The 18,157-nt window shown below is 39.1% G+C and overlaps 1 protein-coding gene across 3 annotated transcripts in view; it reads right to left on the bottom strand.

The window, feature by feature from the left end:
- METTL16 (methyltransferase 16, RNA N6-adenosine) overlaps positions 1-18,157 on the bottom strand; it is a 74,440-nt gene that overhangs the window by 35,754 nt on the left and 20,529 nt on the right. For all 3 annotated transcript variants that reach the window (XR_011468025.1, XR_011468026.1, XM_005891189.3), the window contains exons 3-6: positions 17,704-17,903; positions 11,097-11,237; positions 8,578-8,693; positions 5,277-5,419 (exon numbers count right to left, since the gene is read on the bottom strand). Coding sequence is in view for 1 of the 3 variants with exons in the window: in XM_005891189.3 (XP_005891251.2) it covers positions 5,277-5,419; positions 8,578-8,693; positions 11,097-11,237; positions 17,704-17,903 (600 nt within the window). In the remaining 2 variants the exon portion in view is untranslated. The remainder of the gene's footprint in view (positions 1-5,276; positions 5,420-8,577; positions 8,694-11,096; positions 11,238-17,703; positions 17,904-18,157) is intronic.

Here is an 18,157-nt window from a genome sequence, read left to right as displayed (position 1 = left end):
TAACCTAAATACTGTATCATGAATCTTTTTGTTTTTCCTTTCAGGCTGCATGGTGTGGCATGAAGAACATCCCCAACCAGGGATCAAACCTGCACCCCCTGCAGTGAGTGGAAGCATGATGTCTTAACCACTGGCCTGCCAGGAAGTCCCTTAGCTTCACTTAAAAAACAAAAAATTATTTATTTGGCTGTGTCAAGTCTTAGTTGCAACACACAGGATCTTTAGTTGTGGCATGCAAACTCTTCCTAAGCTTCACTTTTAAAAAAAATGTCTGCCCATTAGATCCTAACTACTCTCAACAGGCATCTTGTGACAACTAATCAAAATTTAAGTAGAAAAAAAAAAAAGGACGATCTAGCTACCCAAGAGACTTTGAACCCATTACACTATTTTAATGATGAAAGTAGCACTCCACTCATTACAGCATTTAGTAATTATTTTGGGACAGCAGGTTTCAAGAAAAATTATTTTGAAATTATTTCAAACGTACAGGAACTGCAAGATTAGCACAAATAATTCTAGCATACTGTTCATCCCGATTCACTGCACTTTCCCCCACTTGCTTGCTCTGTGTTTTTTCTAAACCATTTGAGGGTTAGCTACAGACATTATCATGCCCCTAACCTTAAATATTTTGGCATGTACATTTTAAAAACAAGGGCATTCTCTCTTATAACCACAGAACAATGATCAAATTGCAAAAACTTAACACTCATACAGTACTATTATCTGGAATATGGTCCACACTCAAATTTCACCAATTATCCCAATAACATCCTTCATGTCAATTTTCTCCCCTGATGTAAGATCCAATCTAGGATCATGCATTTCATTTACGTGTCAAGTCTCTTTAGTCTCTTTCAATCTGGAACAGTTCTGCAGTCTTTTTTTTTTTTTTAACTTTCATGACCTTAATATTTTTGAAAAATTGTCTTACAAAATCTGTCAAGTTTGGTATGTCTGAAATTTCCTTAGTCAGATTCAGGTTAAACATTTGGGGCCGGAAGAACACAGAGATGCTGTGTGTCCTTCGAGGCAACTTGTATCACGAGGTGTTCATCTGGTCAAGGTGGTACCCCGCAATCTCTCCACTATAAAGTTACTATATATTTCTTTGTAATTGAGAAATGCTTTGTGATTAGGGAAGTACTTTGAAACTATGAAAAATACCTTCTCTACAAATTCTCCATTGTTGACTCCTCCACGAATCAATTACTATAATGACTGCAAAATGGTGATTTCTCTAACTTGATTATTCTTTCTACATTAGTTGGCATTCTAATGTAATAAAGAGCTTCCCCTTTATCCCTTATGTACTTCATTTGTTTACCTTATTCAATGTGTTACAATCCATTATCATCATTATTCACCCTAACCTTGCACTATACTGTCCCATATGTTGCTTGAGCTGTCTCCATGTTCTTTTAACATTTAATACCATAAAAGGTATTATCCCAACTTACAGATAAGGAAAATGAAGTGGCTTACCCTTTTATAAAGGCAAGTGTGTAGAAAGTTTGCAGTAGAACCAAACAGTCTATCAGTTGGAAAATTAACTAAAAGCTCAGTTATGAAATTTACAGTTGTTCCTTGCAACTACCACTTATAGCACCTTGTAACCACACTGCTGCTGCTGCTAAGTTGCTTCAGTCGTGTCCAACTCTGTGCGACCCCAGAGATGGAAGCCCACCAGGCTCCCCCGTCCCTGGGATTCTCCAGGCAAGAACACTGGAGTGGGTTGCCATCTCCTTCTCCAATGCATGAAAGTGAAGTCGCTCAGTCGTGTCCAACTCTTAGCGACCCCATGGACTACAGACTACCAGGCTCCTCCATCCATGGGATTTTCCAGGCAAGAGTGCTGGAGTGGGGTGCCATTGCCTTCTCCATGTAACTACACTAGCATCCAGTTTTTAAAACCAGAAAAGGAGGCTGGCTCCACGTTAGAATAAAGTAACAAAGTACTTTTAATGTTTTTGTTTAATATAGCAGACCACAGCAGTTAAATCTGCTGGATCGCTAAAAAGGACAAGAGTTAAAATTACCCTATTTACTATTCATTATTATTATTTACTACTATTATTATAATTACATCAAATATATACTTATTTAATTATATGACTACCCTATAAGGCATGATGTAGCTATCATTATTTCACTTTATCAATGAGAAAACAACTTTTAAAAATCAAAGAACCACATTTCAAAAGGCCCAGATTGTTAAATTTATTACCCAGCACCTGGTGATGATCACCAGATATGTGGATTTTACCCACATCCACGAAGTCCCCACCATCTGGCAGGGGGCAGCAGATGGAAAGGAAAAAGCAAAAATGGGGAGTTAAACCAGCATTAAGTTGGAACTTCGTAACTCTGGTTCCTGGAAAAATCAGAGAATCACTGTCATAAAGGGTGTCAGCTACAGTCAGTAGTAAGAGTGGAACCCAGGCCACGAGGTGTTTGATAAAGAAGTCTGCTGATTTATTTAGGTTAGGTGAGTGAGTCTCTAAAAAGGAAAATGCTATTAAGTAAGCTCAAGTCGCAGGCACAAAGAATGAAAGGTAAAGATGACAAGCACTTGTAAATCTTCATCAATGATAAAAAGGCTGTCTAATAATGACAATATGTCAATTATATCTCAACAGTAAAGAAAAGGCTGTGCACTTAGAAGTCTAACTGCAGGCTGGGCTATAGCGGCTGCGTGGGGTGGTGGAAAGAGGATGAGAGCAGAATTAGAAGATCTAGGGCCCAGATTTCTAACCTGTACAACTAAGAGGCTGGATAACCTTCTCTCCCAAGGGCCTCCCAACTGCAAAATTCCTTCAGATACAAAATTGCAGTTGCTGCCGAGCGTGGCTCAAGTGAGGCACCTGGAGAGCCACCACTGGAGGCCAGTCCAACAAGTACAACTTATTTCACTCCGCAATGTTACACATTTGGCTTAATTTCTGCACTTCTTTCGGAACAAGAAGAGGGTTAAGAAGATGGTGGAGTTTAAATACTTATTTTTAACCTCTCATTTTTTCATAGCTTCAAAATATGCAGTTTCCACAGCATTTTAAAATTTGAGAGTTTCATAGTGGTATAAACTTTATGTCAACAATAAAAATATGCAAGAGGGCATGAACTGATACATTTCTTCCTTTTATCTTCCCTCTCAACCTGCCTGAGTCCTAACAGAGCAGACAAGACTGCTGAACCCTTTCTTTAAGTGGATTGTAACTGGTAACTTTTCCCACATATGACACCAACCTTGAAATGGTCGACTCTTTAGAAACATAATTTGTTGTTTTCAGTCCATCAGTCATGTCTGACTCTTTGCAACCCCATGGACTGCAGCATGCCAGGCTTCCCTGTCCTTCACCATCTCCCGAAGCTTGCTCAAACTCATGTCCACTGAGTTGGTGATGCTATCTAATCATCTGGCACCAGCAATTTACTCTTCGCAGCAAACATTCACCTTTCATTCAGTCTGAGGGCAGCCACAGAGCCAGGTACAGGCAGACTTGGAATATATTGACCAATTTCTCTCCCTTAGAATGGTATTCCTTTACAACATACTTTTTGTAGTTCAAATGGAACTTCGGGAATAATAGAAATTTACCGATTAAAAGGCTCCTGAAAATGACCTTCCCCATCTTCCTGGGTGGCTCCAGTTCCCTCAAAAGCTGATGGACACTTAAGTGGCCACATGGCCCTGTTTGCCTACTGTCATGAGTCTCAGTGCTGTTACTTTCTTCACGTTTAATTTACTTACTCACACTCTTCTTAATACTCAGTATAATTTAAGTCTCTTTCTTCCTCACACTCTAAAGTATCGTTAAAGAAATCGATTAAGGTAAAAATATATTAACCTTTGGCTTTAATATTGTGTCAGTTTTCTGAGAGGCAGATCATCCAATAATCCAGTTGTCTTCCATGTTTAAATAAAATCACATTTAACAAATCAGGGTATGTGTTGATTTTGGAATTGGCCTTCTACTAAAATAAACAACTTTGAATGCCTGTAAGTCCAAAAGAAAAAAAAAAGGTTTCCCTAGGAATTCTAGTTCTGAGTATTCACTCAGAATTCAAAGTCAGGTCTTAAGAAATACTTGCACATTCATGTTCCTAGCAACATTATCCACGACAGCCAAAACATGGAAGTAACCCAAGTGTGCATCAACAGATAAATGGATAAACAAAATGCAGTATATACATACAAAGGAATATTAATATTATCCAGCCCTAAAAAGGAAGGAAATTCTGAAACCTGCTATAAGATGGATGCATATCGATGACATACTGCTAAGTAAAAGATGCCAGTCATAAATCATATATGATTCCACTTATATGAGGTACCTAGAACAGTCAAATTCAAAGAGACAGAAAGAAAAGAAGTGGTTGCCAGGGGAACCACTATGGGAAGAGAGAGAATAGGGAGTAGTTGTTAACAGGTACAGAACTTTCTTAGTTTTTTAGTTTTACAAAAAGAAAAGAGTTCTGGAGGTTAGCAGCACAACAATATGAATGTACTTAATGCTACTGAACTGTACACTTAAAAAATGGTTACGAAGGCAAATTTTACATTATGTGTATTTTACCACAATTTCAAAAAATTCTTTGTGTCACAAAGCTAAATCCCAGGGCTGAAAGTCCTTTCAGTTTGAACCAGCACATTATCCATCATTTCAACAACACTTGGCAGGGCGAGAAGTCAAGCAAGACAAATAGCTCTCTCTGAGTACCTTACATTGCTTAATGACAGGTGTATTGTCCAAAATCATTAGCTTTTAAAAAGGAGCAGCCTTAACTCTCCTCTGGAACTGGTTAGGGATCTCAGTTTCCCTTGATTAAGTTCCTGACAGCTCAATGTCCTCACATCTGTCACTGTTTGGGAGACTGATTCCAAGAACATAAATTGCTTTGAGGACTGGGCAACAAATTTATTCCGGTTCACAGGACAGAGCTGAACCCATCTGTTTTCTAATCAAAAGCCATATTTGAATCAGTTTTGCTCCACCACGGGACCACACTAATGGGAGCAGTACAATCATATGGTATTTTCCTCCTTTCCATCCATGTAGTACACATGATTATGGGAAACACAAATCAATTAGAGGCATGACAGCACCCTCAGAAACAGGGTCTCTGCAGACTGTAGGACCTTCAACCAATTCCATTTTTATCTGTTAATTCTTCGGACCACGGTGATTGATTTCCTCTAAGTGATTTCATTTCCTCTAAGTGACATGGTTTCTTTCTGAATTACACACGGGAAAATATTCTTACCAACTTACCTTAATCTTTTTTTAAGCTGTAAACTGTCATGGATGATCCTTTTAACAAACTCTAATTCACCTCCTTCTGCCATGATCTCTGTGATTCCTCCTGTATTTACAGAACTGGGTGGGGGTCTTCGAGGATTTCGAGAATTTACTCCCTGAACAACAACAACAAAAACTCTGATGAAAAATTTTTATACCTTAAGACCAGGTCTCTGTAACCTAGTTCTAAGTAAGAATGCTTCGACATAATTTCAATTTCCAAGTACCATGCTAGACTTAGGATTTAAAAATCATATAACCACGGCATTTGAAACAACTACATTCGTGTAAATATTCCTTCCCTAAAGGGTTTGATTAAACATACTAACATTTTTTATGTACCAATTCTGTCACTTTTTCTTTACATTTTCTGTCTTGGTATTATATACTGAAAATATTCCGCCCAAAGACTATAATAACATTGAATTTTGTTTTCTTCTAGTATGGTTTCACTTTTAAATTTTAAATATTTAATCCACTCCTACCTCACATCATATTTTTTAAAAAATCCAAGTAGAAAGCAGCTTTAAATATAAATAGCTAAAACAATAAAACTTAGAAGAAAACATAGGAGTAAATATGATTCTTAGCTATGACACCAAAAGCATAAGCAACAACAAAAACCAGATAAAGTGGTAAAAGTAAAAAAAAAAAAGCAAAAACTTCCAAGCTGCAAAGGACATTGCCAAGAAAGTACAAAGACAACCCACAGAATGGGAGAGAATATTTGCAAATAACATACCTAATAAGGGGCTTCCCTGATAGCTCACTTGGTAAAGAATCCGCCTGCAATGCAGGAGACCCTGGTTCAATTCCTGGGTCAGGAAGATCTGCTGAAGAAGGTATAGGCTACCAACTCCAGTATTCTTGGGCTTCCCTTGTGGCTCAGGTGGTAAAGAATCTGCCTGCAATGTGGGAGACCTGGATTCGATCCCTGGGTTGGGATGATTCCCTGGAGAAGGGAAAGGCTATACCCACTCCAAGAGACTTGCATACAGAATAAAGAATTCTTAAAACAGTCAGAAGAAAAACAGCCCAGTTCAACCGGGCAAAGGATCTGAACAGGCCTTTATCCAAAGAAGATACATAAATGATCAAAAAGTACATGAAAAGATGTTCAACATCATTAGCCATTAGGGATATGCACACTCAAACCACAATGAGCTACCACTCCATTCCTCCTAGGACAGCTGTAACCAAGAAGATAATAAGTGTTGACAAAGATGTGGACAAACTGGAAGTCCCACACACTAGTTATAATAAAAAATGGTGCAGCCACTGTGGAAAACATTCTGGCAGTTCTTCAAACAATTAAACACACAGTTACCAGATGACCTAGTAATTCCGCTCCTAGGTATATACCTAAGAGAAGTGAAAACATGTTCCTGCAAACACTTGTACAAGAATACTTGCAGCAGCTTTGTTCATAATAGCCAAAAAGTGCCTAAAACCCAAATGTCCGTTGATGAACAAATGGATTGATAAAAGGGGTATTTCCATACAATGGAGTATTTACTCGGCAATAGAAAGAAACTAATACACAGTACGATATGGGTGAACCCTGAAAACATACTATGTTCAGCGAAAGAAGTTAGCCACAAAAGACCACAGATTTTATAATTCCATTTTAGTGAAATGTTCAAAATAGCCAACTCCAGAAACAGAAAGTAGACTAGGACTAAGGGGGCTGCAAGGAAACCAAAAGTAACTGTTAATGGATGTGGAGCTTTTTTTGGGGGGGGGATGATGAAAATGTTCCAAAATTAATTGCATAATGGTTGCACAATTCTGTGAATATACTGCTGCTGCTGCTAAGTCACTTCAGTCATGTCTGACTCTGTGCGACCTCAGAGACGGCAGCCCACCAGGCTCCCCCATCCCTGGGATTCTCCAGGCAAGAACACTGAGTGGGTTGCCATTTCCTTCTCCAATGCATGAAAGTGAAAGTGAAGTCGCTCAGTCGTGTCCGACTCTTAGCAACCCCATGGACTGCAGCCTACCAGGCTCCTCCGTCCATAGGATTTTCCAGGCAAGAGTACTGGAGTGGGGTGCCACTGCCTTCTCCAGTGAATATACTAAAAATAATAAAATTCTACCCTTTAAATAGGTGAACTGATGGCATGAAAATTACATTTCAGTAAAGCTGATGTAAAAAGAGATTTAATTCTGGTGCCAGTAATAGTCTATTTCTTCATCTGGAAGCTCGTTCTACAAGAACATTCACTTTGGAAAATCCAGCTTACACTTATGGCCTGTGTATTTTTACATGTATATAGAATATCTCAATATTTTTCTTAAAAATGTACTCTAGTGACTATTTTAGTTCTTAAATCTATCTGCATCAAGAGCCAAAATTTAATTTCCTAAATCCTGCTTTACTTCATGCTCCAATCTAGAATGTCTTATTGCTAATAAATTTCTGTCCAGCTTACCCCCAACTCAAATTTGATCCATGTGGAATTTATTTTGTTATGAGGTATGTAAATGGTATTTTAGAGCATCTGAGTGATTCTAAAAATAATTTATTCTCTCAAAGTTTTAAGCATACACACCACCCCTTGTTTCCTCTAATATTTCTATTAGCTTTTCTTTAGATGAGGAAAAATTAGGTTAAATCAATAATATTTTATTGATTTTCAACAGCTTAGTTATTTTCAGCCAATGTATGAGCTGTTTTAAGCCAATATATGAGCTGTTTTTAGCCATTTTCATGAGCAAATATATTTTATTTCATAAAATCAATATACTCATTTCAAGTTGGAACACTAAATCAGCCATTTGTTTACTATCAAATGATAGCTGGCTGTAAAAGCAGTGATCTTTCCTTAGGTCAAAAAGCCCAATGCAGGAGTAGACTGTAACCTAAGTTGGTCCAATCAGAAGAAATCCAAATGTTCAACGGTTTGAGAAAGAAAAGAGCTCCCTTCTCACCCTCTCCTCCTCCCCATATATTACTCTGCCACAAGTAAACCAACTTGAGAACAGAACCAACCAAGGGTCAGATCAGAGCCAAAGGGAACTTGAAAAGTCTCAGCCTTGATACTATGATGAACTCCTTGATCAACCTGTTCCTGAAGTTCATGCTATTGCTGGACTTCTCAGATACATAAGCCAATAAACCTTTCTGGAAAGTCAATCTGAATTAGATTTTCCGGTGCTTGATACCAGAAGCATCCTAACTGATACAGCTTCCAAAAGAAATGTTGCTCTTATCTTTGCAAACAAGGAAAACTTAGATAAATATTCAACTACTTTAAAGGAGAAGGTATTTTACCTTGGCTTCCAACTGATTGGCAAAAAAGGGAGGGTTGCACATGCAAAAGTCATAGATTATCTCAGATTCTTCTTTAAGAGCATCCATCAGGAGTGTCTTCTGTGGTACTTTAACCACTAGGGGAAAAAAAAGAGAGACTTAACTACTATTAATACTGTGACAGTTTTCAAATATATCCACAAATTCTTCGACACTAGTCCCTTCAAGAGGTGGTGTTTGATTTCCCGCTCCTTGAATGCAACTTCACTCAATGACTTGCTTTTATTGAGAAGAATATGATAAAAGTAAAAGGGTATCACTTCTGAGGCTAGGTCATAAGAAGCAATATGGCTTCCTCTTTGCCCTATCACTTAAACAACTTGCTCTATGAGAAGCCAGCTGACATGCTCCAAGGATGCTTAAGTAGCCCTGAGGAGAGATTCACATGGCAGTGAAATAAAGCTTCCTGCCTACAGCCATGAAAGTGAGCCATCTTGGAAGCAAATCTCTATCCCCAGGCTTTCAGACTACAACCTCATGAAAGACTCTGAACCAGAACCACCTGGCTGGGCCACACCCAAATTCCTGACCCACATGAATAATGAGATAATAAATGTTTACTGCCTAAACTGCCAGATTTGGGGGTAATTTGTAGTACAGGAATGGATAACTAAAAAACTCATTAATAATATATTAGGGGACTTCCTTGGTGGTCTAGTGGCTAAAACTCCACGCTCCCAATGACCATGGGCTCAGGTTCGATCTCTGGTCAGGGAACTAGATACCACATGCTGCAATGAACTGCAACTAAGAGTTCACATGCCACAACAGAAGACCCACATGCCACAAAGATGGAAGATCGGAAAAAAAAAAAAAAAAATTGAAGATCCTGTGGGCTGTAGCTAAGACCCAGTGCAGTCAAATAAATAAACATTTACTATATATATTAATATCTCCCCTTATGTTTAACACTAGTAAGAAAAGCCAGTTTCTTAGACAGCCAGTGTAAATTTGCTGCATGACTCAGGGAGCTCAAACTGGGGCTCTGTGACAAACTAGAGGGGTGGGATGGAATAGGAGGGAGGTCCAAGAGAGAGGGGACATGTGTTTACCTATGGCGGACTCATGCTGATCCAACACAATACTGTAAGGCAATTATCCTTCAAGTAAAAATAAATAACTTAAAGAAAAGCCTATTTCTTCCAAAGAGAGACATAAAGTCTCTTTAATGCCAAAAATAAAAAAAGAACTGCCTTTTATGTAGACAATAAGCACAGAAATAAAAGTAAAAGCTCTACTTGGATACACTGTTTAAGTTAGGTCACCCCATCAGTCTCTTACGGTACTTATATAACTTAAAGGGGCTTCCCCAATGGCTCAGTGGTTAAGAATCTGCCTGCAAAAAAAAAAAAAAAAAGAATCTGCCTGCAATACAGCAAACACAGGAGACAAGGGTTCGACCCCTGGGTTGGGAAGATCTCCTGAGTGAGGAAATGGCAACCCACTCCAATATTTTGGTCAGGATAATCCTATGGAGCCTGGCGGGCTATAGTTGGTGGGGTCGCAGAGTTGGAAATGACTGAGCGACTTAGCACAAAGGAGATTTAACTATTTGTAGCACAGTTCCATATACTGAAATAAAAAAGATAGTACAGTTTAATCAACAGTGGGATTTTCTTCCTTTTAAAATCTTGGTGACTAGGTTACTTCATATACAGTTGGTTCTCATTAGCAGTAAAGTCACCACAAACACTGAATTAGTGAATACTGAACCACTGACTCCTAAGAGAAATACAGGGTTAGGTAGCTTCAAGCCTCTGATTACATTTTCATCACCCAATCAATATATATCCTATTTTATGTATCTCTGTTTAAAGACACCTTATTTAATATACATTACTGACTCATCAACATTGAACTCATGGCCAACAGTACTATAATATGTCTGAAGAAAACTTATCTGACACATGTATTTTCTGTAAGGCACATCACAGCCTTCTTGTACTTAGGAACACTAGTACTCAAGTACTATGTTTAGGGGCCATTAAAAACAGCAAAATCACCAAGAAAAAGCACAGAATTGCAACAACAAAAAAAGTGGTACTAAATAGACCATGAAAAGAACACTTGTTTACAGTGTGAGAATTGAAAGGAGACAGCAGGGAAAAGAAAAAGAAAAGACAGCAGGGAACACACACACTGGGTGATTCAAATTTTTTCCCATTTTGCACATGTCTGTGAATGACCACAAAAGAGCCACAAGTATTGATTTGGGGGCTAAAAATAGCCACATGTAAGCCAACTTTAGCAAGTAGGCAAATTCACAAACACAGAATCCACAAAGTATGAGGATCGGCTGCGTTCACTCTGTTTCTGAGTTGATTCTGATAACAAAGCAGCAAACCCAATTACAACTGTACCAAATTTTTAAAAATTAACCAAAGGTTGTATGTTAAAGCAAAAGATAATGAGATGTGTTAAATTAGAAAAACAGGTTAACAAACAAAACTTGAAAGGAATATTGATTTTGCAGAGCTAACCTTTAATAAGATCAGACAAGTTATTCTGCTCCACATTCTTCTTCGCGTAGTTGAAGCACATATCATCTACTTCTGTTGCAAGGAAATACCAGCCATTTAAGGTTGTTCCAAGTAAAGGATAGATGCAGGATGCCCCAGTACCTAGTGAAATAAGAATTCAAAACATATTGCACACACCTGAGCAGAAGGTGAGAACAATCAGCAAAAACACCATTCTTCTTTTCTTAGAATTCTTATAGCCTTAACAGCTTAAAACAACAAGCTGGTACTGATTATACACACATTGCAGCTACTGGTTTCATGTATGTTAGTCTTACGTCATAATTAGTTTCACATTTCCTGGAGGAGAGAAACCTTCCTGCACTCATTGTATGCTATATGTAAAATGAAGTATGGCTGGTGATCAAGAATACAAGACTGACTAACTGAAAACTGCCAAAACAATTTACTTTATAAAAAGTCTTCATTTTAAATCTCTCATGAAACTTAATTTTCTTGAAAGAAATCCATGTAATTTGTTAAAACAGCACAGGAATATCTTACATAGATCAACGTACACATCCCATTCTACAGAAACAGGAAAAAATACAGAGAGTATAAGATTTTTATAATATTCAATCACCCAATTTCCCACATATCTATCTGTAAGTTGTTACTTGAAGGAAACCAGAAGTAAAAAGGATTTATTTCTCAGATGTGGAAGCATGGAAAAACATTTGATCCAGGTTCAAAACATCAGTCATAAACTGGTCCCACCACAGTTTCAAGGGAGACCTTCAAAGGCAAATGCTCCTGGCAAATCTCTCTCTGACAATTAGGGTTTGGTCCTAAACTTGCATGTAGAACCTCTAACCATAGATTGGACAAGCATATACTAACCACAAATAATTGCCACTCACTGATCTTGGCCAATGAGATCCTAAAGAGTATATTCAAGAGAAGAAAAGCCGGTGTTTTTCTCAGAGGCTCACAGTAGTCAGCCCACTTTCCAGGACCACATTTTGGTGCCAGTCTACCCTTAGGGAACAACTAGAAGCCAGAGAAATGCCTAACCCAGAGGAAAGCGAGGATCCCCTTACTGCTTCCTTATTAAGTACTCAGAACAGGCTAGTAAAAGACACGACAATGACTGATGGCTAGAACATTTAAGATCTTTTGACAAGTCACAGTGATGCTACATTTATTGTCATGTTTACTAACAACATCCTGGCCCTGATGCTACTGGGCAAACATCTCTGGGGGATGTGAGAAGTTGTAAGGGAAGGACTGGTAAAAGGTACTCAAGCCCCTCTCAGAATCCACAATTATGTAGACCCTGCTAGTCATTCTGGAAAGATAGTCACTCAAATAAGGAAATTAAGGAAATTTAAGTAGCACTTCCAGCTCTGTAGGAAAAAAAAACAACTCAGAGCAGATTCCAGGCCCTTGAGTCTCTACACAAAGGCTCCCTTTCTTCGTACTTCAACTTCATTTAAAAGCGAAAAGAAAAACGACATCTCCCTTCAGCTGTCCAAAGATAAGGTGCCATCAGGGTAATAAACAAAGGTGAAAGACCTGCCCTCTGCCAAAAAAATCAAGTTTCTCAATTCTTAAGACCAGAAGACTTGCATTCTACATTCTAATCCCCTCAGAAAGCTGAATGACATTTTTAAATAGGTCATGTATGGATGTGAGAGTTGGACTGTGAAGAAGGCTGAGCGCCGAAGAATTGATGCCTTTGAACTGTGGTGTTGGAGAAGACTCTTGAGAGTCCCTTGGACTGCAAGGAGATCCAACCAGTCCATTCTGAAGGAGATCAGCCCTGGGATTTCTTTGGAGGGAATGATGCTAAAGCTGAAACTCCAGTACTTTGGCCACCTTGTGCGAAGAGTTGACTCATTGGAAAAGACTCTGATGCTGGGAGGGACTGGGGACAGGAGGAGAAGGGGACAACAGAGGATGAGATGGCTGGATGGCATCACTGACTCGATGGACGTGAGTCTCAGTGAACTCCAGGAGTTGGTGAAGGACAGGGAGGCCTGGCATGCTGCAATTCATGGGGTTGGAAGAGTCGGACATGACTGAGCAACTGAACTGAACTGAATAATCCTACAATGATAAATAAAAATGGAAAGTGTATAACCATAGAATTAGAGCAAACTAATGGAGTCTGGGGGAAGAATTTATATAAAACCCTAATTAGAATGAATGTGATTTCAGTGAGAGTGCCCCTTGTGAAGAGCTAAAATCCATTAACCTCCTATATCCCCAAGTGCTATTTTAGAGGGTTTGGGGCATAATTAAAATAAATTAGTACTAAATAGGCTCTCAAGCTTTTTAAGCTTTTTATAACCCATCAGCCAATCTCCTGCGAGGAACATAAAAGAAACTTTTTTTAAACCCCATTATTTTTACCTAGTGCTTAGTTCATATCATGTGTTCAGAATTTTGAATGTCAAAAGAACGATGTATTTATCCATCAACATTCAACAAATCATTTACTGGGCACCTGCTGCTAAGTCGCTTCAGTCACGTCCGACTCTGTGCGACCCCACAGACGGCAGCCCACCAGGCTGCCCCGTCCCTGGGATTCTCCAGGCAAGAACACTGGAGTGGGTTGCCATTTCCTTTTCCAACGCATGAAAGTGAAAAGTGAAAATGAAGTCACTGTGTTGTGCCCGACTGTTAGCAACCCCATGGACTGAAGCCTACCAGCCTCCTCTGTTCATGGGATTTTCCAGGCAAGAATACTGGAGTGGGGTCCCATAGTGTGCCAAAAACTTTGCTAAGACTTTGAATGTTAAAGTATTAATAACAGATTTGGTACTTTGCAATTGGGTGGCAGAGAAAAACATTAATCAATCAGACAAGTGAATGTGGTTTTTAAAAAATTCCATGAAGGAAAATACACAGTTTTCTTAAGTTCATATTCAAGGAACGTTATCATATCTTATGCTGGAAAGTCAGAGGCTTTCTTACAAAATAAGGCTTGAGTTAACAGTTCAGTTCAGTCGCTCAGTCGTGTCTGACTCTTTGCGACCCCATGAACTGCAGCATGCCAGGTCTCTCTGTCCATCACCAACTCCTGGAGTTTACTCAAACTCATGTCCATTGAGTCAGTGATGCCATCCAACCATCTCATCCTCTGTCGTCCCCTTCTCCTGTCTTCAATCCTTCCCAGCATCAGAGTTTTTTCTAATGAGTCAGTTCTTCACATCAGGTGGCCAAAGTATTGGAGTTTCAGCTTCAGCATCAGTCCTTCCAGTGAATATTCAGGACTGATTTCCTTCAGGACTGACTGGCTGGATTGCCTTGCAGCCCAGGGGACTCTTGAGAGTCTTCTCCAACACCACAGTTCAAAAGCATCAATTCTTCAGCGCTCAGCTTTCTTTATAGTCCAACTCTCACATCCATACATTACTACTGCAAAAAACATAGCTTTGAATAGACAGATCTTTTTTGGCAAAGTAATGTCTCTCTGCTTTTTAACATGCTGCTAGGTTGGTCATAACTTTCCTTCCAAGGAGTAAGCGTCTTTTAATTTCATGGCTGCAGTCACCACCTGCAGTGATTCTGGAGCCCACTGTTTCCCCAACTATTTGCCATGAAGTGATGGGACCAGATGCCATGACCTTAGTTTTCTGAAATGTTGAGTTTTAAGCCAACTTTTTCACTCTCCTCTTTCACTTTCATCAAGAGGTTCTTTAGTTCTTCTTCCCTTTCTGCCTCAAGGGTGGTGTCATCTGCGTATCTGAGGTTATTGATATTTCTCCCGGCAATGTTGATTCCAGCTTGTGCTTCTTCCAGCCCAGCATTTCTCATGATGTACTCTGCATATAAGTTAAATAAGCAGGGTGACAATATACAACCTTGATGAACTCCTTTCCCGATTTGGGACCCGTCTGTTGTTCCATGTCTAGTTCTAACTGTTGCTTCTTAACATGCATACAGATTTCTCAGAGGCAGGTCAGGTGGTCTGGAATTCCCATCTCTTTCAGAATTTTCCACAGTTTGTTGTGATCCACACAGTCGAAGGCTTTGGCATAGTCAATAAAGCAGAAGTAGATTTTTTTCTGGAACTCTCTTGCTTTTTCTATGATCCAACGGATTTTGGCAATTTGATCTCCGGTTCCTCTGCCTTTTCTAAATCCAGCTTGAACATCTGGAAGTTCATGGTTCACGTACTGCTAAAGCATGGCTTGGAGAATTTTGAGCGTTACTTTGCTAGCGTGTGAGATAAGTGCAATTGTGCAATAGTTTGAACATTCTTTGGCATTGCCTTTCTTTGGGATTAGAATGAAAACTGACCTTTTCCAGTCCAGTGGCCACTGATGAGTTTTCCAAATTTGCTGGCATATTGAGTGCAGCACTTTCACAGCATCATCTTTTAGGATTTGAAATGGCTCAACTGGAATTCTATCACCTCCACTAGCTTTGTTCGTAGTGATGCTTCCTAAGGCCCACTTGACTTTGCATCCCAGGATGTCTGGCTCTAGGTGAATGATCACACCATTGTAATTATCTGGGTCGTGAAGATCTTTTTTGTACAGTTCTTCTGTGTATTCCTGCCACCTCTTCTTAATATCTTCTGCTTCTGTTAGGTCCATACCATTTCTGTCCTTTATTGTGTCCATCTTTGCATGAAATGTTCCCTTGGTAGCACTAATTTTCTCGAAGAGATCTCTAGTCTTTCCCATTCTATTGTTTTCCTCTATTTCTTTGCATTGATCACTGAGGTAGGCTTTCTTATCTCTCCTTGCTATTCTTTGGAACTCTGCATTCAAATGGGTATATCTTTCCTTGTCTCCTTTGCCTTTCTCTTCTCTTCTTTTTACAGCTATTTGTAAGGCCTCCTCAGACAACCATTTTGCCTTTCTGCATTTCTTTTTCTTGGGGATGGTCTTGACAAGTACAAGTATGGGGAAGAGTTCGCAAGTACAGTACAAATGAGAAATAAAGAGGTGAAGGTGCAAAAGTCCAGGCAGGGGGAACAACATGTACATAGAATCATAATGTCTGATTAGAAGAACTAAAGACAACTGTAGAAATCCCAAGAAAAAGAAAAAGAATATAAGGCAAGGGTTAGAGAGACCTAGAGGGCAAGAATCAGACAATGAAAATTCTAATAGACCTACTAAAGGTTTTGAGTGTTTATCAGAGAAGCAAGAGAAAGTCATTAAAATGGTAAACATAATAATTAGACACAGGTTTATGCACACTTTCTGGAATGGAGAGGCAACAGAGCAGATGACAACAGAGTAGTTGAGAAGCTATTTTGTAGACAGGGAGACATGATGGTGACTCGGGCTGGGATGGTGGCAACTGAGATGGAGAAAAGTAGATGATTTAAGGAATATTTAAAAAAGGAAAACTATTTTAGGGTAAAAGGTGACAGACACTGTCAGTGAGAATGGAGAGAAGCAAAAATCAAGGATGACAGGGTGGACTGTGAGGGAGCTGCTGAAACAAGGAACAAAGGAAGAGGACCTGGATTAGGAAGGGAGAGTCTGAGTTTGGTCTTGGACATTGCAAAATCTGAGATGTCTTTGATATATCCAAGTTTCCTGTATATTTTGGACCAGAGTTCAAGAAAAGTAATCTGAATTGGAGGAATAAACAATCTGTAGGTTATCTGCATGGAGGTAGAAAATAAAGTCGTAGACATGGACAAAATTGCCTAGAGGTAGAGTGCCAAATAGGAAAAGCGTTAAGACTGAGCTTCAGAAATTCTCAATATTTAATAGCCAGATACAAGAAAGGAAGCCTGAAAAGGGGAGAAGAGTGACTAAAAATGAAAAGGTAAAACCAGAGTCTGGTGTCATGGAAGCTAACGGAGGAGAGTGCATTTAAAAGAGAAAGGAGAGGTAGGTAAATGCTGCTGGAAAGGTCATGTACTATGAGCCTTGAAAATGTCAAACATTTACTATCACCTAGAAACTGTCTCCTATTAAGTATATTTAGAAATAGAGTACAGAGTTTTTAATTCTTCATTCTTTCTATAAAGAATTAATAAAGTCCAACAGATTAACAAATTTTAAACTCTATCAAAATGAAAACACTGGCTATGACTGACATACATTTATAATTGCAAAACACACCCTAGCTTCATTTCCTTCTGTTTCTCTACTTATTTCCCCAAATGAATCAAACAGGACAGTCTTCTCCACTGTAGAAGTTTACAATTAAGTGAACATCTTATAGCCTTTTTCCTTCCTTTTAATTTTGGATTAAATACTCTCTACGAATCTAAGAGATTTCTAAAAGTATTCAGGCCCACACGATCTTTTATTAAATGGCCATCACCACAACATCCCAATATGGGGACTTCTGTGCTAACACCAAATAATTCAGAGTAAAAATAGTGCCCAACAGATGCAGATGTAAACACAGTGATCTGAAAAGCTAAGAAAACAGGACTCTCTTACCCCCTTGTGCCATTTGGGGTTGACAATCCCTTCTCAGAGAGACTGACAGCAGAAAAGCCCAGGTGTACCCACAAAGAACAATGATATCTGTAGCCAGTTTCTTTTACACAATAAATACCCAGGAGTTTTCAAAGAACTTGCAAAGACTTCGCAAAATTTATGAAACTTAACACTTAGCCAAGGAAGAATTTTAAGCCATGTACCTATGTCAATTCCTCTTCGGAGGGTACTTTTGTCAGAGTTCTGATGACCGATAAGATCTTCTACCCAGTGAATATAGTTGAGTCTCAAGGGAACTGTAGGAATCAGTCTCTCCAGCGGAATATCGATAGAAAGTCCAAAATCTTCCCTTAGCAGAGTACAAGTCAGAGCTCTGACTGCTTCAGGGTCTTTAAAATTAAGACTGAAAGGTGGAGAAAAAGAAGTAAAACTGATTAGTAAGATGCGCTATGTTGCAAAAGCTCTATGGCAACCAGGCAGTACCAAACACCCATTTGAATTTCCTAGGAGATCACGCAGAAATAGTTATGCAGGAGCATTCAGGGCAGTGGCAAACACACATGGGCGTGAAACAGTCACAGTATATGAGAGGCAGCATAAATTTCCTTCAAAAATACTGCATCCTCATACATGAAGCATACAGGACCAGAGTACCTC

Source organism: Bos mutus, chromosome 19, assembly GCF_027580195.1.
Source record: "Bos mutus isolate GX-2022 chromosome 19, NWIPB_WYAK_1.1, whole genome shotgun sequence".
Taxonomy (NCBI): Eukaryota; Metazoa; Chordata; class Mammalia; order Artiodactyla; family Bovidae; genus Bos; species Bos mutus.
The sequence above is the reverse complement of the archived record's forward strand: the minus strand, read 5'-3'. Positions and strand labels throughout refer to the sequence as shown.